This window comes from Salarias fasciatus, chromosome 18 (assembly GCF_902148845.1).
Source record: "Salarias fasciatus chromosome 18, fSalaFa1.1, whole genome shotgun sequence".
In the NCBI taxonomy this organism is placed as follows: Eukaryota; Metazoa; Chordata; class Actinopteri; order Blenniiformes; family Blenniidae; genus Salarias; species Salarias fasciatus.
In genome coordinates, this window is record NC_043762.1 from 8,755,765 (window position 1) to 8,778,048 (window position 22,284).

The 22,284-nt window shown below is 43.2% G+C and overlaps 2 protein-coding genes across 2 annotated transcripts in view; both read left to right on the forward strand.

Annotated features, from left to right (window-relative positions):
- LOC115405818 (collagen alpha-1(XI) chain-like) overlaps positions 1-3,850 on the forward strand; it is a 72,265-nt gene extending 68,415 nt beyond the window's left edge. The window contains exons 62-68 of the mRNA XM_030115545.1: positions 17-70; positions 752-1,013; positions 1,190-1,302; positions 1,463-1,531; positions 1,872-2,105; positions 2,908-3,092; positions 3,193-3,850. Of these exons, the coding sequence (XP_029971405.1) occupies positions 17-70; positions 752-1,013; positions 1,190-1,302; positions 1,463-1,531; positions 1,872-2,105; positions 2,908-3,054 (879 nt within the window). The 3' untranslated portion in view covers positions 3,055-3,092; positions 3,193-3,850. The remainder of the gene's footprint in view (positions 1-16; positions 71-751; positions 1,014-1,189; positions 1,303-1,462; positions 1,532-1,871; positions 2,106-2,907; positions 3,093-3,192) is intronic.
- A 9,457-nt stretch (positions 3,851-13,307) lies between these two features.
- On the forward strand, positions 13,308-22,279 carry LOC115405879 (noelin-3-like). Its single transcript, XM_030115633.1, has 6 exons — positions 13,308-13,544; positions 16,500-16,643; positions 17,993-18,148; positions 19,077-19,296; positions 20,113-20,219; positions 21,602-22,279. The coding sequence occupies exons 1-6, from the start codon at positions 13,476-13,478 to the stop codon at positions 22,277-22,279; spliced, it is 1,374 nt and encodes a 457-aa protein (XP_029971493.1). The 5' UTR covers positions 13,308-13,475.
- The last annotated feature ends 5 nt before the right edge of the window (positions 22,280-22,284 follow it).

A 22,284-nucleotide genomic window follows, 5' to 3' on the forward strand; every position in this document is an offset into this window, starting at 1 on the left:
TTTTTTTTTTTCCTAGGGTTCAGCTGGTCAGAAGGGAGACACTGGACTGATCGGACCACCCGGACCTCCTGTGAGTTACCTTTTAATCCTCTATTGATCTTTAAACGATCCACTTTAACATTAGAGCCATGTTACAATATGTGCGTGAGGTGACAGCCACGCGTATTTACTCAAACGCCATAAATCACGGCGATTATATCGAGGCGAAAAGCAGCCGCGAACGTAGACGAAGGGATGAAAGCGAACGGCAGAGAAGAGCTTGCAGCGCTGCGAGCTGGAACGCTGAGCTCTGCAGCGAACAGCTCTCCGGGATCTGAGCGGACTGGAGAGGACATTAACAGGAGCCTCGTGTCCTGCTGGGTCACCGAGAACAGAGGTGTCAAACACATTTTAGTTCAGGGGCCACAAACAGCCCAGGTTCACCTTGAGTGGGTCGGAATAATATAACCTTTAACTGCAAACTTTCCAGTAGTTTCTCTTCAGAACCTTTACCACTTAAATCTGCTCTGTATTTTTTATTATTTTTTTACGTATATCTTATTTTTAAACAAATATTTGCAGTTTTCCGCTGAATGTTTTCTTGCCAGCTCTGCTAATTGGGAGCTGGTGAATGGATTTGACCGCCTCAGCAGTCTCCACATCGTTAGTCGCACCCACCCCACAGCCGCACTTTCACACAACACTGGCGAGGGCTCGCACGCTCAACCCCGGACATACGGGCAGGGATTACGTCTTCACCTCTGCGCTGCAGGGTCCGCCCGGGGACGTCATCCAGCCGCTGCCCATCCAGCAGGCGTCCAGGAAGACCAGGCGGCAGGCCGAGGTGCAGGGAGACGAGGCGCCGGCCGACTACGGCATGGAGGGCTTGGGCATGGAGGGAATGGAGGACGTCTTCGGATCGCTCAACAATCTCAAACAGGACATTGAGCGCATGAAGTTCCCCATGGGCACCCAGGACAACCCAGCCAGGACCTGCAACGACCTGCGCCTCAGCCAGCCCGACTACCCCGACGGTACAGCTGACAGTGTATTCACACGTCACCGCTTTAGGTTAAATCACATTTTAGTTCAGGGTCACATACAGCCCAATGACAACCCCCTGGCTGAAACTGTCACAAACGCCGAAGCAGCTCTTTATTATAACGTCTTGCAGTGTCTCACAGGTCTGTTTCTTTTCTTTTTTCCTCAGGCGAATACTGGATTGATCCAAACCAGGGCTGCATCGGAGACTCGATCAAAGTGTTCTGTAACTTCACTGCAGGCGGAGAAACATGCATCAACCCAGATAAGAAATCCACAGGAGTAAGTAATCAATCCTCCTGTTTGTGTTCGGCATCAGACAATTCCAGAGATTTTCTAAGGAGAACTGCAACAGTGACAGTAGAAATGCTTCGATCAGCCGTTCACATCTCTATACCATCTCTGCCATCAGTGTTGACTTATCATTGTTTTATTGTTGCAGGTTAGAATATCAAACTGGCCCAAGGAGTCTCCGGGTTCATGGTTCAGCGAATTCAAACGTGGAAAAATCGTGAGTCGACCCGCACGGCTTCTTATTTTATTTTCTATTACCTCCCGTGCTTTTCAGATAAGTTTTTCCATTTGCCTCTTTTATCACTGGGCTCATTTACAGTAACTCTTTCCCACCAATCTCTCTCTTCTCTCTCCTGCCTCCCTCCCATATCCATTAAATCCTTTCTTTTTCTCAATATCTACTTCCTTGTTTCATGTTCGCCTCCTTTTTTTTTTTTTATCTATTTCCATTATTTCCACTCGCCTCACTCCATCCTTTAACGCTCCGTTCCGTCGTTCCTCCCCCACCTCTCCTGCTCTCTCCCTCACCGCTCCGCCTGCTCTTGTCCTTTCTCCAGCTGAACTACGTCGATGTGGGCGAGAACACAATCACCACGGTGCAGATGACCTTCCTGAAGCTGCTGAGCTCCTCGGCGCGGCAGAACTTCACCTACATTTGCCATCAGTCCGTGGCGTGGTACGACGCCAAGGCTGACAACTACGACAAGGCGCTGCGCTTCCTGGGCTCCAACGACGAGGAACTGTCTTACGACAATAATCCCTTCATCAAGCCGCTGATGGACGGCTGCTCGGTAAATACTCACTGCATAACTTCCAGTTTGCAATTAAACTTTTTTTTTTTTCCTCTAAATCCCGTGAAATCGCATTAATCCCCACAAATATGGAGACCGTTGTGGAGAAATGGCGTTGAAGACATGCTAATACAGGACTGGATAACCAGAGTGCATCAGGAGCCAGAGCAATGGGAGCGTTAAAAAAAAAATGACCAGAACAGCTTGTTTTAATAAAGAAATGAACAAACTCTCACAACACAGGCCCGTTATTAATGAGGAAATGTGTTATTTTAATATAAATAATATGTAAATTACTTTCTGGGAAACACTGGTGATGTGATTGAATGAAGCTGAATAATTTATTCAGTGACTTTTTGTTAATATGTGAGGGAATTCACGACTCTTTGCATTATAAATGAACAGCATCTCAACCGAGAAGGTTTCCCTTGAAAACACACATACACTAGATAAATGTGTGCCGGTCTCAGACGAGATAAATCACCAGGTATCAAGTAATTGCTGTTGTAGTCAACCAGTAATGATCAATAACATCGTTATTTTTGCCATTTTACTTGTAATAAATGTAAGAAAATATGTGAGCCAATATTCTGATAACAAATAAGTTTTAATATTTGGCCTGTTCCCACCTCCACCTCTCACCTTAGACCAATCCACCCACCAACAACTCATTTCAGCAGTTTGTCCTTATTTATGCTCCTCCTACATTTTCTTTGGAATCATCTAGAATATGTACAACAAATTGCGTGACCTGAAAGATCTGGAGCTCCTCTTGAAATCCCTGCGCCTCCTCTGCTTGCAGCTGAAACAGGGCTACTCCAAGACGGTGATGGAGATCAACACCCCCCGCATCGACCAGTTGCCCATTATTGACGTCATGCTGAATGACTTTGGGGACTCCAACCAGAGGTTTGGCTTCGAGGTCGGCCCCGTCTGCTTCCTCGGCTAGACGCACCCCTACTCCCCGCTGAAGGACAGGGTCAGAGGGTATATATTAACACCCACACGCTGAGCTCTGACAACCTCTTTACCTTCTCTCTCCCCGCCGAGCAAATACCCTGTGTTTTCTTTTTGTGTTGCTGAGAAGATCCACTCGGAGAAGCGGCGGCGGCGGCTTCGGCGGCGTTCCCTCGGGCCCTGTCGTGAAGGCGCTGAGCAGGGGAAACTACTCCTCGCCCTTGTAGGGCCAGAATCACATGACTTTAACTTAGTAACGGGAGTGACATCAGGAAAAAAAAAAAAAGGACATTTGATGCCGTGGCGGACAGCGGCGCACCGCCGGCGTCAGAGAGGGGATCCACTCCGCCCCCACCGCCACCACCACCGTGCCCCCCCCCCCCCCCCCCCCCCCCCCCCCTCTCTGGAAGCCCCGGGTGCTGCTCCAAACACAACCACAGAGGTGCTTTTGTGCAGAATCACAAAACACTTAAGGTGCTACAAAAAGTGCTTTTTGATAAAACTGTAATTATTATTATTATTTTGTACAATACTGTTCCTTTTTGAATCCACTCTAAAAAAAAAAAAAAAAACTTTGCATGGCCCCCCCACAAGCTCTAGAAGTTTCAATAAATATTCGGTAATCTATGCTAGAATAAATCTTATAAATATATTTAATGTCTGTTTAGGAACAAAATGATGCTGTCGTTTTTTTTATGGCAAACATTTCACAAAGAACTCTAATTTGTAAGTATGAAATCATCTTTTTGTAAATAATATGACTTCCAATATGAGATTTGAGGAAAAAACGAAGGATCCCGACACCTAACCTTTTTTTTTTCCCATGGTAAACATGTTGTCAGGCCCATTAGGAAAACCAAGCCTTAACAAAACGAGACAATAATATAAATATTCTAAAAGGGCTTATTTTTTCCAGGCAGATGACTTTACCTCAGTTGTCCAACCGTGTTTCTATCATTAGGGAAAAATCAAATTATAACATTGTTTGTGGTTTCAGACTTTTAAAAAGCAATTTTTGTGTGGTTAAGTTTGTTTTCAGTTGTTCTTTATAAATTTTACAGAAAGAGCCCTGTTGATTATTTCTTTGTAACTATGAACAAAATGTTTTCGTGTGCCTTGACTTGTTCATTCAAAAATATTAAAACTGGATTCTGAAAGATGTCGGGCTGCAGTAATGAGTAGTGCTCCTTCTGTGATTCCGCGCTGCCTTCTCCCTATTACCCTCCTCCGTCGTGATCTTTTAAGATCTGGAGGATTCCCGGCTCGCAGCGTTCCGGGATCGTGTGATTGAATTTGCCGATCCCAGGCGCTCCGATCTCTCCCAGATCTGACTTGGATCAAGATCTGTTTGCATCTCCACCTCCTCAGCTTGAAGAGAGCCCAGACCCGAGAGCCGCTTTCAAACCTGTGTAATTACAGTATGCTTTAAACCTATGTACAACTCAAATAAATGTTTGGTGCTTTTCCAAATGCACACCGGCAATCGTTTGCATTCACTTGCAGATGAAAATGTACCTGTAGCAAATTGACAAGGCTTTAAATACAAAAACAAGAATGTATTTCAAAATGCACGTTCAACTTGAGGTGGAGTGGTTAGCGCTCTCGTCTCATGGATGGATGGATTTTCCACTTTTGTACTTACTAATAATGTGTGGCATTGACTGGCATCTCTAGAGAATGCAGTCCAACCAAAACAATAATCTCTTTGGTTTCTTTCTCTAAAAGGATCTTTTGTTTGAATCTCTTCATCTGAATCTTTCCATTCCAGAAGTTTAGCACATGTAGTCAGGTATCTTATGTGCTAACCTGTAACTGGGATTTGTCAACACAAAACTATCAAAAATTCACATTTACCCATCTGTATCAATCAATCCATGTATGTTTAGTCAAAAAAGCTCTCTTCTTTTGGATTACAAAATATGCTTTTTCGCTGCTTTATGGGGAGTTTTCTCAGGGTTCTCCTCGATGGTAAAGTTAAGCTGGTGTCACTCGTCCAGCCCGGTGGCAGGCCACTGACATGTTCAGGGCGTTTCCTGCTTTTGCCCATTGTAAAACAGGACTGGCTTCAGCCTCCACCACCCGAAAGGAGAAATCACTTTAGTGTCAGTCACGCTGTAAGGGAGCTGTCTGTACACACAGGCAGCAAAAGTGCCTCGCGTACACTTCTTCATATTTTCAAATCTTTCTTTTCTTATGCATGAAACGCTCACAAAGATTACATGAAGTGTGATTGAGGGTATAATCCATGTAATGTTTGTGTAATAATAGCTCAGAGCTTTTGTCTGTGCGGCTGAAGTGGCGACAGCCAATGTAAACAGACAGTAATTACCTTTTCTTCCCAGGGAGTTTGTCGTTTTAGCAGTGGAGAGTGTGAAAGAACAGATTACATTTATGATAATGAAGCTCGGAAACCATCAGACACATTCACCAAAAAAAAAAGAAAAGAAAAAATAGATCTGACAAAAGGCAGAGATGACTTACCGTCACATCGAAAACAAGCAGCAGCAACAAAAACACTCCGCAATGTTTAATGCTGCAACTTGTCCACATGCAGAGTGACGCAGGTCGTGTTTTCAAATGGAGACGTCCAATTCGCAGATATACACATGGTTTTGTTACGTTTGGTAGGTAAAAGAGTCAAAAGTGTCTCTGTCATCAGTTTGCGTCTGTCACGGCGACATTAATTCTCTTTTCACTGTAATGAAGTCCATGATGCTGCTTCGGATACGGTCGTAAGAGAGAGTCAGGAGAGTCGGCACGGCGTTCCCTGCTCTTGTCAGAGAGTTGGAGCAGATCCTCACAGAACGCTGTCCACATTTCCTCTCATGCTCATGACAGTTGGTTTTATTATGGTTGGATCTTTGATGATCTGCAGGCCTGAACCGAGGTCAGTTTGCTGGAATTTCGCTGTTTATCGACTTGCAAGAACTGTGTGACGGGAATATTTTCATTCCGATTCACTTGCATTCAAATCACAGCACGCAGTGATCTTGATCACTCGTTGCTGCGTGTTTGAGCGTGACTTCTGACGAAACCGCATGATTGACTCTCTAATTAAACCTTCATTCTCCCATAACTCACTTGTATAAAGAGGTAAAGAAGCAGGAAAAACTGTCAAATTAATCATTTATAGAACACCTATAGATATACTTGAAAGTGAAAGATTTCAACATTTAGTGCATCTTAAAGTTTGTTTCAAGGATCTGCATTTACCTGAGTCTCAAAAGTGAGGAAAAATAACCATATCACAAAGTTGTTCTTCATTGAGAAAGACTAAAACTGATTGAAACTCCCCAGATTTCGTGAGGTAGAGGTTAAAAATGCTTCTGTAGGAGGATATCTGCTAAACTATCCTGTCATCCTGCAGTATCGTTATTGGTATCACTGCTCGCGTTTTGTTTCTTTCAGAGATTCTTTGTCTTTTGTTTCAGGCTCCTTGACTTCTCTCCCCTGTGTCTGATTGCTGTCCTGACGTGTTTCACCGAGGCAATCACACAGAAATTAGAAACAAGGAGGGAAGTAAGCCTTCGGTGTGCAGCTTTACCATCCGACAGGCTTTGAGCACTGTGGCTGGATACGCAGAGGAGAAACGACTGGACCTCTGCCAGATCTGTTGATTTTAACTTCCTGCTCTGGAACAGCTTCCACTTCATGCGTCGGTCGGGCTCAGCGTGGAATGAACCGGAGTGTTTCAGCGAGTGAAAGCACACGTGCTGACGAGTAATCATTAAGTTTCTGTGCCTGACAATTTTCTGCTTTGGCTGATGGTCCAGTTATCTCCCTGCTCTTTCAATTAATAGAAAGCCTTCTCTCTTTTTTAAAAAATCTTAAATGCAGGACATGTTTTTGCCGTTTGAATGGCTCGAGGCTCAAATGAAGAAAGGGGGGAAATAAAGCCGCTTTGCAGTCAGAGGATGCTGATTTCTTCCAAACATTTACCCGAACCCAGCTTGTCAGTGGGGATCTACTAAGATGGTCAACATGCCTGAAGAATTCTGCTGTAAATCAAAAGTGCTGCAGGCTACAAGCACGTCTGCAGAGAGGAGAACAGAGGGAGGGGAGGAGAAATGGTAAAAAAAAAAAAAAATCTTTCAATATTCTCACACATTGTCCTCTGCCATTTTAATCCTTTCCAGGGTCATGAGCAGCTGCACCCCATTGCAGTTTGAATTAAGTCGGAGGGTGAGAAAGATCACAATCTTGTGAATTAAATGACTCTTCAGAATCTCCGATTCTTTACATCAAACTGGCTTTCAATTAGGAGAAATAGTGCTGAGTCATTACAGCTGACAGGAGATGGATGCACCTGTACATTTGAATGGTGGCGATTATATTACACATGTATGCACATGTAGGGATCAATAAGGTAACGCAGAATATTCAGAAACTTTCATCGAAATTGACTTTATGTTGAGATTGTAGTCATTTTTGGTAGTAATTCTTTGTTTTTTGTAAAAAAAAAAAAAAAGACATTTTCATGACACAAACGCTTCTCGCAGTTCTTCAGCAGGGTTTATTTAAACAAGGCAAAGTCAGCAGCAGGCAGAGTAACTAATTCAGACACTAAAAAGGACTGAAGCAAAAAGAAGAAATCAAAGGGCCTAAACAGGAAGCGGGGAAAACAAAGGCAGGCTGAACTGGCACAGACAACACAGAGCACAACGCTCAGGTACAGGAGGAAGTACAAAGGTAATAAAACACAGGAAGAGCAATCAGGGGAGCGAGGCTGGCTTCGGTACAGTCGTCCCAAAGGGGCCGGGGGACGAGACACCTGGAGCAGGAGAACAGAGGAACACACAGGAAATACAGAAAACAACCATCTGGAGGCTCAACTCTGCAGGGTTTATACAAATATTTAGTTAGCAGGTACAAAGTAAAGCAGTTTTTTATCAACCAGAGTGGCCACTGATAGATTTTTCTTAAATTCTAGTAAAAATGTAGACAGAAAAAGTCTTTTTTTTTTTTTTTTATTTGTTTTGACCAATTTATGTTCCATACTGGGGGGAACGTCAGTAGTTAACTGCTGCTTCTCTCTACAAAACATTTACCTTCCAAAGCAGAAAACATCTGTTATATAAAAGAGGAACTTACGTTTAGAGCTCAAATGTGAACACGACAAACATGCACTGGATGGAGGAAGATAAAGACGACTTGTTCAGATTGGCCAGCAGCGTGTAATTTTCTGCTCTTTCATGAGAAACAGTGGAAACGGGCTGTGTTGATCGCTGTTTTCCTTTGTGGGAACATAATTGCTTATTCTGTGTTGATATTTGCTGGAAAGACAGGAATTCCTACTGACATTAAATCTGCCATATTTACAGCGTTATTAAGATTTTATAGTCGTCCATTGATTCCACCCCCGTCCCCCTCCCGGCTTCCTCTGTAAATACTTTTTTTTTTTTTTTAAATTGCGTTTGAAATGCAAAAGATACCCTGCGCTCATCATATGTCACAGCCTCTCTGAACTGGATTAAGCCACGGAGCAAGCAGCAGCCGCCGTTAATGCACAGAGAGGAGCTCATTAGGAATGCAGGTCACGCCTCATAAGAACCCTTTGTTCAACTGTGCCAAGAAACTTCTGTCTCCTTCTCCTGTCAAAGACACTCGAGTATTCCCTGTTCAAACAATTTCGCTGGGAAGCGTTCCAGCAGTACCATGGTTCATTGCCCAACCCATCAACTCGGCCCAACCTGCCGCTGACTGGCGATGTCGACAGGGCCTGGAGACACCTTTATTCTGCAGGTCTCCAGTATGCATCACCGGCTGAAACGCTTCCCACCCCTTCGCTCTCCTGAAACCGGAGGGGCCTGACGGAGCGTCACCGTTTCTTTTCTCCGAAAAGGCTGTTTCGAAACAGTCTGTTTTTTTTTTTTTTTTTTTCTTAGGGAAGGGATAAAATACAAATTGCCACACCGAAAGTGCAAAGCTTTCCGAAAGGGTGAAGGTGACTCCTGCTTTCAAGGACGTGCTCGTCTGTGAACAGCCTCGAGGGGGAAACACTCCAACGGCAATCCGAGCGCAGAGGCCGCGGCTCGGGCCCAAGTCAAGTGGTCTTTAGGCTCGAATGTTCCAGACATACTGCGCACTTGTGACAGAACATCCATCCAGGGGTTTTAAGCTCCAAGGAGCATGTATGGAGGAGGTTGTGAAGGTAGACGCCAGACAAACAGAACACCAGCAGGAAGCCATAGGTGCATGCATATGGAGGATTATTGCACTCCGCTTATTGATCTGTCCCTCTTGCCAGCACGGTCAAGAGCTGGATGTGACGCAGAGCTCATGGAGGTAATTAAGGAACTTACCACTTCATATCTGCAATTTGTGTCAACATTGATTCTCCTTTTCAGAGACAAATCACCAGATTTTATACACCAGCATACCATAAACATGCACGGCTCAGGCATGATCAAGGTCAAGGTCAGTCGTGCATTAATGGCCGAACCTCCAATTAGTAGTTAAAGCTGTAAACCTGCTTTGAAGGTATCACATTTTCTGTGCTTTGAAATTCTTGTATAACCCAATGGATGCTGTTTTACAGGTGAAGGGAATGACAATGTTTTTTACATTTCCAGCTCAGATTTGTGGGGTTTTCGGGAGCCGATCCCAGCCGAGCGTGGGTGGAGCACGAGGAAAGTCTGGCCTAACACTGACAGACAGACAGACAGTCACACTCACATTTATTCTCAGGGCCGTTTCAGAGTCACCAAACACACTTTTTTGGACAGAGGGAAGAAAGAACAACCGAAGCACACACAGAGAACAAAAGCTCTGCACATTCTTGCTGCGAGGTGGAATTGCTAAACACTACATCAACAACTTTCTCAAGCCTACATATTTTCTACATCAGCAACTTACAGCTCTGGCAAGGACAAACAAGACAAAAGACCAGCAGGAGCAACCTGAAGCTCTTTTTTTTTTTTCTATCATGGTTTGTTGTCCTTCAAAATGTCTGAAATGTGATGAGACAAATATTTTGCTGAAGTAGCCTATAAATCAAAACAGGACTAATACAGCCTGGACACAGCACAAAATATGCTCCAGCCTTCACCCAAACAGCAAACTCTATTTGTATTCATAATGAGAGCGCCGCATATTATTTAATACCTTGTCTCGGTTATTTGAAAACAATGTGTCACATGAGAGTAATGACTCAGGACGGCAAACAGCAGGGAAAAACAAAATGCCCCGTGCCATTTGGTGCCACAAGTTTGAAATTCCCCTGTGTGATGAGATCATTGCAATCACGATGCTCTGTTTCAGGGAATCAGACAAAACAAGCTTTTTTTTTGTTGTTGTTTATGATCTTTTATATTGTCGTTTATCTTTTTTTTTCCAAGAAACTATCGATTTCCTTGAAAATAATTTGCAAACAAAAGCACCATTAATGTGGTTTAACTGTCAGAAAGAAAGGAAAATAGCAAACAAACATAAAAAAGTGAACTTACTGTGTTTTTTGGGTGAAATTATGACAGATTTTAAAGACCATAATTTGGAAAAATTTAACTTTTAATCTTTTCTGTAGTGAATGAACTGTTCTATCACGCTGTCTGACTTATGGCCCATCCATCTATCTTCTATTTACTTCTGTGAGTAAAGGCCACTTTGGGGAAATTCAGGATGACCAGTAAACCTCGAATATATGTTTTCTGGAGTCTGGGAGAGTTTTTCCAGCAGGGCTGCTGCGGCTCATTTCTTAGAGCAGTTGTCCACATGTCAAAGTGCCAAAATGTCACCACTGGTGTGTTTGAGGCCATATGTAAATGTTAGATAGTGCATATCTCTTTGGGAGCTTTGAATCAGTGAAAGAAAAGTGCTATTGAAGTGACGCCTGTTTAAAATTCACTCATAGAAACGACAGACTGTATAAACTCCACATAAAATGATCCTCAAGCCCCAAATCAGACTTGACTCTGGAACCTTGGAAATATTTCTACTGAAGATAGATGGATAAACATGATTTTTCTGAATGAAATTTAAATTTGACATTTAATTTATTAAAACTATTGTTTTAGGCTTAAAAACAATATTTTTTTAAAAACATGATTAAAAGCAGAATTACCATTGTTAATCACGATCAGTCGCAGTGTGAATCCCGTTTAAAATCCTGTCATTTTACATTTCTCAGCCGTTTTAAGCCCATGAAGTAAAACATTTCTTACCAGACTGTCTTAACAAGGAATCAAATGAACACAAAGAAAGAATTCCCTTTTTGACCTTTTGGTAGACCCACTGGTCTGCTTCAAAATAAACACATGCTTCAACAAAATGCTCAGACAGAAACAGGTCATGAAACCACGGCTTCGAGGTAGGAAACGGCTTTCAAGTATTAAGAGGAATAAAGTAACGCAGCGCTTACTTTGAGAGATTCAATATTCTCTCTCTTTTGCTGCTTCGGAAATAAACAATAGCACCATTTGCAAAGCAATCGTAATCCTAAGTTGAAATGACAGCAAGCTGTAACACTGGCGGTGACAAATCTCGACTTTACTTGTATGACAAACAGAATAATCCAAAACGCAGACAGCCACAGGAGGATATCTGTAACATTTCCAAGCTTCAAATGAAGCGTCCTATCCTCAAGTCAGCTGTACTGCACAGAGGAGAGGAAAAAGTCCCAATGACAGAAAATTTAATTATAATTTTAAAAAAAATCCACTCATTAGACATGAGGTTCAGAACTGTCTGAGTTCTATGTTTGCTCTCCTTTTTTTCTTTGACCCAAAGCCTAATTCTGCAATTACTTGTGATTAAAAAATTAATCTTTTGACAAGCCCTACATTAATTAATCATGTTTAACACTGACAGCCCTACTGTGATTGCATTGAAATGGCCTATTTGGATCCATTTGTATCGAGTTAAGTGTTTGTATCTAGAACTGTGTAGGCATGATAGCCAGTATGCCACTGACATGAGTTTAACATGTTTGATGTATGTCCTGAGATGCCTGGATGGATCTATCCTCACATTCACCTGACCAGGGCGTCTCAGGTGGATTCATTCATGTGGACTTTACTGCCAGAAGTAATTATTTAGCACGGTAGACTGTAGCTTCAGCTTCAACGCCAGATTGTCTTCGGGCCAGAATCCAGGTTCCACACACTTCGGGTCAAGACTTGGCCCGACGCCGCGCCACCGGGGAGGCTGAAAAATACCAAAACCCACTTTAAAAATTCACCTGCCTGAGAAGGAAACCGAAGACGAAGACAAGGATGTTTACAGATCCTTGTGTGGGAGTGCACAAATCTTGCACTCACCGAACCCGCTAGACACATGTGAATGGTATTCGTATGTGCGTAATTTCACGCAGTTACATTTACACAATCATGTTGATATTACAGACATGCAAAAATATTTACGCATGTTGCATCACACATCAATGTAAAGCTGTAAATGCAAATATTTTGGCCGATTTGGACAAAAATCTGTCAATTGCACAGTACATTTTACCAATACAAATTAGTCGCAATCTATGCTTGCACAATCCATCCTCCGCATTTTGTTAATTTTACTTTAATCGAATGTCCCCTAACTCTAACTCTTGCTAGAACCCATTATATGCGTAGCGCAATCTGTAGATCGTGCCCATCATCCAACAGCGTGCGTAATGTATCATTTAATTTATAAGTGCGTAATTTTACGCACGTGTGATCTACATAGTACCTTTATCGGCACACATGTTGAAATAAATATAAAAATCAGTTTGCACAACTTGACAACAATCTATTTCAGACAAGTAAAGATGATTATGTACACAGAATCATTACGCATCCACAAATCAACATGAACACGCAAACATTACGCACGCACGCTGCATCGTTTTGTTACTGTGAGCACAAGCTAAAACTGTGCACTTTGTGCTTCGTTTCTCTCATAAATATGCTCTCTCTCTTACGCACTCGCGCGCGCGCACGTACACGCACACACAGAGACGCAGCAGCAGCTCTGATATCGCTCCTCCACCTTCTTATTTGCTCCTGAATGCTGCCAGCTGCAACTTTTGTGCGCGCACAGCTGCCGGTGGTCTCTCCTCTCTCACAAGGTCGAGTCATCTGAAGTCAGGAGAGGCGGCTGGATGATGTCACATCCGCGGAGAAGGACTCCTCTCCTGTGACCTGAACGCTCGCGGGTTCGCTCGCCCTGTGCGTGTGCCACAAACTTTTTTTTTTCCCTCCCTTTTCGCAGCTCGCAGTGACAGTGAGGTTTTTTTTTTTTTTTTTTTTCCCCCGCGCGCTGCCGCTGCCCGCATGGCGCGCGTAACGAGTGGGACGACTGGATGGACGAGCCCCCCTCCTGCGCAGGAAAGCGGGGTTTCTGCCAGCGCGTAGTGGACGCGGAGGAGCCAGCTTGCGGTGCGAGAACTTGCGCGAGAATTTGCGGGGGCGGAGGAGCGAAACGCCGGGAACAGCCGACAGAATGTGGCCGCTGTCCGTGGTGCTGAACCCGCTGCTGTTCCTGCTGCTGTTTGGATACTGCCCTTCAGTGGTGAGTTTAGAGAAAACTGCCTCCCGTTTTCTGGCTGGCTGGAGGGAGAGAATCAACTTGATGGAGAGCTCCGTGCGTCATGTAAAGTTCATGTGTTTGGGAATGGGTTTCGGTGATCGCGGGCTGTATGCTGATGCTTGGCTGCTTGTTGTTGATGAAGCTCGTGCGCCCACCTGCATTAACACTGAAATGCAAAAAAATGCGTGATATTTATAATATTGCTGAAGCACATTCAATGCACTCTTGTTTATTGCTTGCATCAACCACACAGCCCTGAGACTGATCCTGGTGTATTGCCAGGCAATAAATCACTTTCAAATGAATATTTCAAAGAAAAGAGTTAAAATAAATTTGAAGGATTGAGTTGCAATTCCCAACTCAAGAAGGTTAAACTGATAAAAGAGGAAAATCTTTCATGTATCCAATCATGTCTCATGCAGTTTTCATCTTTGTTCTTAGAACCTTCCTTTTTCATTGGGAACACTTCACGACTCTACAGAAACAGTAATGCATTTGGGAGCTTTACCACAAATGAGAAGGAGCAGCTTGCAGATCACCAAGTCATTTTGGACAAGAACAATGGTCGATTAGGTTCATCCCACCCATGCACAGAGCGGTCCTGCTGCCAGCGTCTTGATTGCAAAGCAGTTTCCTCACACAGTGTTACCTTGCCATGGCTGGAAAAGTGCAGAATGAATGTGGTTGGTTTGTAACAGGAAACGCTGACGTGCTTAAGAAATCCTCAAAACTGGATTCAGATGGGTCAAAAAACTCTGAATGAATGCTCAAGACAAAAGAGGAGCCAGCTGTCTGAATTATTTAACTGGAGAAAAAGTCTTTGTGCAGAGTTCCCCTCTCATACACACACACATAAAAAAAAGAGCCCCATCGGAGAGTGCATCTGGCTTGGCTGAGTGACAGAATCATTTTAATATGAGGAAATGTGTGAGCGAGAAGAGGGGAAAGGATGTGCGTCACTCAAGAGACGGCAGGAGAAAGACCATTTTACCAGATTAGGGAAAGTAGCTTCTTTTCAGCAGCCTTTCACTTCAAAGTCAGAAAAGGGTGTATTTTTTTTCCTCTCCTTTTATATCCATTCAGATATGATCTCATAAGAAAATGTTGCGTTTTATGCTGCAATTCAGCATCTAACAATCTATTAAATCCCACACATGACCTCAAGATATTTTCTTCCACTGTGTTATGCAGTGAGTATAAGAATTTAAGAATATGAACATGTACATTTGCGAAATATAAAACCACATATATGAGAACATAGGACTGTATTGCTCTTTGTGGCTTTCGTCAGACCTTACAGAGTTAGTGAATGTATTTTGTAACTTCCATTCATATTTCTGTTTTTCAAGCAGATTTTGTAAACTGGTGATGTTAATGGATATATGATTTAATATTAATGCTAAAAATATGGTTAAAAAAAAAAATTGCAGCTTTGCTTCATCAAAGTCTCTTCCTCCTAGTCGAAACATTTTTTGCATGTATTCACCTTGAAGCTGTGAAAATCACATGGTGAAGTAGTGCAAGTGACAATATAAACAATGATGCTTGTTTGTCAGATGTAGTTCACTTTTTATGAAATAAAATTATAATGGATAAGGTGGAGTTGATCACAATTGTAACTGTGACTATCAATGTTATTATTATTATTGTTATTATTATTATTATTATTATTATTATTATTATTATTATTATTATCTTGTTAGCTGTTGGACACCTTGAATTTTCTTTACAGAAATCAGTTGAAAAAAAACTGTGGATTAAAAAAAGCCAGAAATTGATTTTTTGTAGTTTTTTTCAGTTCGATGGGATTCAACTGAGAATTTTAAAAAGAAGGAATACACATAAGACACGTAGGGGTGTTTCTCTAAACTGAGTTTAAATGTAGTGTAATAATCACAGAATGTTCTTGAAATTTATATATAAAGATTTATAGTAGCTGTACTGTTTTATTATACCTTAAAGATCCTTTTTTTAAAAAAAAAAAAACCTCTGAGAGATTTGATGCAGTTTTTCCCCACTTTTTATGTCAAGTTGAAAGCATGAAAACAAGATTGGACTGAGGAGCGCTAAAAAGAGTGGTGAAATAGCATAAACTCCAACACCAGATAGTGGTTTGAGCCGGCACTGCTTCTTCTCATGGCAGTAAAATAGGTGGGACTGATCAGTCAGAGCACGAGCTTTCTCCTGGGCGTGACGTTTCCGCCTGCTCAGAGACGACGTGATCTTTCACGGCTGCTTCCAAACGCTCTTTAAACTGCTCCGACTGACAATCGAGGACGAGCAGGATGAAGGAAAGCCGCTCACTCTGTTGTCCCCAGCCTTCGGAGGCTGCTGAGTGTTGTGTGAGTGTGTGAAAGTTCAGATGGTGTGCACGTTCGTGCCTCCCTCTAAATACAGATTGTGAGCCTGCAGATGAAAGTTGCCAGTGTTTGTCTGACGGATTGTGTTAATTTTAACCACGTGCTGTTTAAACGCTGACGGTTGATCAACTTTTCGCTGCAAATCCAGATAATCTAAATCATATCACTGACACATTTAGTTTTGGGTTAAGATTCTTAATGTTTTTGTTCTTCAAGCCTCCCACAGTGCGGCTGTGGAGCATACTGAACGTAATAAAGATGAGGAAAAAGCTTCCATAAATCTGGTTTATCTCTGTTTTCCAGCAGGACTTCTGGTAAAGGCTTCTGTGAGGAGAGGAATTACAGCATTCATGCTATTCATCAAGATAGGAAATACCATGTGTTGTTGAAGATGGAAATAATAACGTGCTTTGTTGGTCGCCTGAGCTGGATGAGTGGATGACCTACGGAGAGACAGAAATATCAGAAACATTCTGTCCGTGTGTGGCAGTTTTATAATGTTGATACCATCGGCGCTGCTTGTTGTGTAGATATGCCGGCTGCGGATTTACGAGTGTGTTCACGTCTCTGCGTGCAGACCATCAGGCCCAAGGAGGGGTGGCAGGTGTACAGCTCGGCTCAGGATGCAGATGGGCGTTGTATCTGCACAGTGGTGGCACCTGAACAGAATCTGTGCTCCAGAGATGCCAAAGGCAGACAGCTCCGCCAGCTCCTGGAGAAGGTACACACACACACACACACACACACACACACACACACGCACACACAAGCACACGCATTCACTCGGAACACACACCAGAACTCATATAGACATATCACATCGATTTCTGTCGTTATTCATGTGCCTCTTTGTTGCCCTAATCCTGGGAGAGATTGCACCAGCCGGGTCCATAACCCTATTTTCTCCCACTGCATATATTACATGGATGGCATCAGCTGAATGGCTGTTTGTGAAGATGAGAACGCGCTTCAGTTCACCTTAAAAGAACCGGAGTTGTCTTCAAGGGTGTTGTTCAGCTCTCAAAGACGTGCAGCCTTTCGTGCATTTGATCGTGAATTGTATTTGCATCAGAAAGAGGACTCACAGAAAAGTCAGTTTTTTTCAACAACTGGTGTTATTTTTTTTTGTTTGAATCCCATTCATCAAAGAATTGATGAACTCAACAGTCTGCAATGTGAGCTGAAGGAGAAACATCCGATGGAAATCCACATGTTGTGCTCACCTGTGTGACAGTGCTGATATTATTTGCAAACAAACACACAAACACACAGCAATAGAGTCACTTTCCGTGTGGGAGAAGATTGCACCAGCCGACATTTTAATGTTGCACGCCAAAGGCTGCTCTCTGTCATTCACATGGGGCCTCTGACACTAATGTACTAAGCTGCCTCGGGGCATCAGTGAGGCCATTTCAGAATCCCACTGCTAGAGCCAAAAAAAAAAAAAAAAAAAAGTATGTAGAGCACAAAGCCTGAGTGTTGTGCCACTTCCCAATAAAGCTGGTTTGTCAGAATTCGAGCTGGAGCGAGGAGGGCGCGCATCATATTTCTTGTAGTTTGCACGCTGAAGAAGAATAGTGAGTGAGCTTAAACTATTGTGTGGAAAAGTGAAAGTGAGCTTTATTGTCAATTCTGCTGCACATGCAAGACAGTGGAATCGTCTCGCTCTCCCTCAACGGTGTAAAAACAGGGAATATAGACAACATATGTCACCGAAAAAGAACAAAAGTAGGATAATAGAGAACATAGGCAAGAAAAATAGTGCGGCAGCATTGCCAAAAAGAAGTTGAAAAAACTGAATTGTGCAATATCCAATATCAAATGTGCCATCAGAACCAGAGGAAATGGGTTCAGACTGCAGGGAAAGAAGGCTGCCGTGTTACAGTCTAAGTGTCTATGAAATTTTTTTCAGAAGCTTTAATGGATCGCTAAAAGACAATCAAGCTGGAGGTCAAAATGTTGATTTGTTCCCGCAGAAGTTGGAGCATGGCAGCGGCTGAACATGGAGGACATTTTAATCTTGCGGTGGATAGAAAAATCAATGCGGCGCTGTTTCGTTCTCTTCAAAAGGTCCAGAACATGTCGCAGTCAATCGAGGTGCTGAACCTGCGGACGCAGAGGGACTTTCAGTACATCATGAGAATGGAGAGTCAGATCAAAGGCCTGCGGTCGAAGTTCCGACAGATCGAATCGGACAGGAAGACGCTCGTCAACAAAAACTTTCAGGTATGTTTGTATTTGATGTTCAACTTTGTGAGAAACATCACAGAAAAAAAGAAAAGAAAAGCCTGGGAAAGATGACTTCTAAAGATACCTGCGCAGCATCCGAATGAATCAACCTTCGTTCCTGTCCTTGGCTGCGGCGAGCCGCACGGCCAAGGACGAAACACTAACCAAAACCGTGGCGTGTTTGGGCAGCGCCTCGCATTATTTAACTAGAAATAACTCAGATCCTGTTGGAAGTATGATGGATGTCTATTTCAGAGGAAAAGCAGAGGCTCTTTGACAGCTGTGATTAAAGAAAATGGAGCTGATAGAGTTTGCAATTCTGTGCTTTCAACAGTTACATTGAATTTCTTTCACTGATGTAATTGGAGTTCCCATTTCGGCCACCAAGGTGAAACTTAAACAAATTGAACTGTTGCTAAAATGTCTTGATGTAAATACTCTTTGGTTTTGTTTTGGGGAAATTCATGGTCTTGTCAGACATTTTCAAGCTGAATTAGGATCTGAAAGTCAGCTTCGTGGGTAGTACTCAAAGTACAACATCCGTCTCTCTAATCCAGCATCCGGGGGCCTTTCTCTGTGGAGTTTGCATGTTCTGCATTCATGAGTTTTATTTATGTGCTTTGGTTTCCTCCTGCAGTCTAAAAACATGAGTTTGAGGTTAACCAGTGACTCTAAATTGCATGCAGGTGAGTGTGAGTGTGAGCGTGTGTGACTGTGATAGACTGGCAGCCTTTCCTGCTTGTTCCCCTGGGACTCCGGCTCCCAGTGACCCTGAGTTGGACAAATGGTTTAGAATCATTAGAAGATCAATAGATGGAAACAGTTAAATCTATACAGATAATCTATCTGCAGTTGTTTTATTTATTTATTTATTTATTTTTTGTTAAGACTGGTGTTTTTGCAATGCATCACTTCTTTGTTCCAGGAGCTAAAAGGAAAGATGGAGTCCCTGCAGCCGCTGATCCCAGTCCTGGAGCAGTACAAGACCGACGCCAAGCTCATCTCCCAGTTCAAAGAGGAGATCAGAAACCTGTCGGGTGTATTGATGGGCATCCAGGAGGAGATGGGCGCGTACGACTACGAGGAGCTGCAGCAGAGGGTCCTAAACCTGGAAAATAGGCTCCGCAACTGTATGAGCAAACTCAGTAAGTCCCTTGGAAAAAAAAAAAGAAAGAAAAAAAAGAGGCAGCAAATCCAGTGTGGTGACCTGGGATTATCCCATGGCGAGGGGATCACAGACATATTTCTTGCAGCTCTGGGCAGATTGGCTCTTTAGATACAGAACTGCTAACGGAGGCTGAAATAATGTCACTGGCTGGAAAAAAAAAAAAGCCACATTTTTCAAAGCTAAAGGTAAAATGTGGTAATATCAGAAAGCTTTATACACCGACTCCTGAAAGAAAAATGACAATCCAGGCTTATTCCAAGCCATTTATTTCAAGTTAGAGGTCGTTGTATAGCTACTTCGCTTGGGGAATAGCATCGATTCAGCTTCCAGAGCAGCTTTTTCCTTTCAATACGGGTTTGAATAACTAAAGCTCCCATTTTCCAAAGGCCAGGTTATCAACAGTGAGGCCTCGTGTCAATGTGTCATCACTAATAACTAGCATGTGAATGCTAATAGGACGTGGCTGAAAATCTGTCGGAGCTCAAGATGACTGCTTAAGTATTCACTGCATGCAAGCTTTGATTGATTAGATAAAATAGCACTTCAATACTTAATAGGGAACTCGTAAGCTAGTGTGCAAGTGATAGCCCACTGTCATTTGGCACAATTAAAGTGTCGGGCAAGATGAATTAAGTGCAACTCAAGTACTTCAAATATGAAACGCTGCGGGAAGAATGTTTCCGGCTCTGACTCTTGGAGAGCAGCGTGCAAAAATCTGTTGCGTTTCTCTTAACAGTTAATAAAAAAGGGTTGTTGTAGCGTTTGTTACCGGAGCTGTGTGATTTGTTCGCAGCATGTGGAAAGCTGATGAAGATCACCGGACCGCTGACGGTGAAAACCTCAGGGACCAGATTCGGAGCCTGGATGACCGACCCGCAGGCGTCGCCCAAAAACAACAGGGTGAGTTGAAAGTCGGTTTAGTAGTCTATGTAGAACCGTTTCCCTCCCGTCTTTCCAGCGGAGACATGCTGGACAGTTTGAAATTACTGATATTAAGATGGTTGTTTTCTTCTGTGTGAATGTGAACTAGAGAAAAACTCAACTCTAAACAGACTTTTTGCTGAAGATTTTAGCGCTTTGTTTACTTCCCACTCCCATCTTTGATCAGTATATTTTAAGGAGTCAGTGGAAGTCAGTGGGTTGAGCTCACGATGGCTGAGACTGTCAATTTTCCAATGAATCCGGGACGCATTAATGGCTGATGCTGCACCTTCATAGCGATTTGAAAAGAAAAAGAAAAAAGAAACTTTTGAAAGATGTTTACCTAAAAAGTAAAACCTACCACAAATTGCAGCAGCAGACGAGAGTCCTTGAGATGAGGAGAGCACAACTCCTTCAGCGTGACTTCAGATCGAGCGTGAGTGCCGATGCTTTCCCGTCTGCACAGGGGCTTCGCTAAAGTGTTTCTCTAAACGAAGTGAGACGACAAAGTTCAAGTGTTTGATCAGTTTCACACTCCGTGAACCGAAGGTCAAGCTGCACTTGACGTTAAGAAAGCCAAACGCTTATGAGAAAATACCTTTATTAAGTCGGACATATAATTACGAAAAGAAAAGCTTTTCTACTTGCTTGAAAAATGTTTTGTTCAGATTTACAAGTTTTCATGTACGTTCGGTCTCCAGTCTTATTGCTTATTAAACCAGTAAACCAAGCTTACATTTTTCATGAAGCACCAGTTTCCTGTCAGAACGAATGAACATGATCAATAAAGATGAATAATACTGTTGGCTTAGCCTTGAAATATATGGAATAGTATGCTCTATAACACCCCACGGTAAAATACTTGGAGTTTATTCAAATAGATAAAGGTACAAAGTGCAACGTGACATGATGCTGCTGTTGTGGTGAGAGGAATTTCCTTATCTGGCCCCCAAAACTTTTATCTGTGATCTTTATCGTAATATAGTTTCTATGTTGCGTCTTTAATTTTCACTTGGTGACCTCTCATTTCCTGGATTTCACTTTTTTTTCTTTTTTTTTTCTGTGCCACATTCGGATTTATTTGCTGACACACTCCTCCACAAATTTCATCCATTCATCTCCTGGTGTTTGTGCTTGTGGGGACTCAATGCTTCAAAGCAAATGAACAGAAAAGTGAATGATTCTCGTGTAATCAGGGTGTGTCGCAAGAAAAAAAACCTCATGGAATGATCCTGTTTGCAGCTGATGTCACTCATTTTTTTCTTAAATGGCTGCAAAATTCACACAAAGTGAAAGTGAGTGTGTGAGACTGCAAGTCATTATGAAACTTTCAAAATACCATTGTCTCTTTCTGTCTCTAGGTTTGGTACATGGACAGCTACACCAACAACAAGATCGTGAAAGAATTTAAATCCATCGCCGACTTCGTGGCCGGAGTCGAGTCCAGAACCTACAACCTGCCTTTCAAGTGGGCCGGGACCAACCACGTGGTGTACAACGGCTCTCTGTACTACAACAAGATGCAGAGCAACATCATCGTGCGGTACAGCTTCGAGACGGGCCGCGTGGTCACGCAGCGGGCCCTGGAGTCGGCGGGGTTCCACAACGTGTACCCGTACACCTGGGGGGGCTTCTCCGACATCGACCTGATGGCCGACGAGCTCGGCCTGTGGGCCGTTTACGCCACCAACCAGAACGCCGGGAACATCGTCATCAGCCAGCTGAACCCGGACACGCTCCAGATCGTCAGCACGTGGAACACGGAGTACTCCAAGCGGAACGCCGGCGAGTCCTTCATGATCTGCGGGACGCTCTACATCACCAACTCCCACCTGACCGGAGCCAAGGTGTACTACGCCTACTCCACCAAAACCTCCACGTACGAGTACACTGACATCCCCTTCCACAACCAGTATTTCCACATGTCCATGTTGGACTACAACGCCAGAGACCGCGCCCTGTACGGCTGGAACAACGGCCACCAGGTCCTGTTCAACGTCACACTGTTCCACATCATTAAAACAGAGGACGACTCCTAAACATG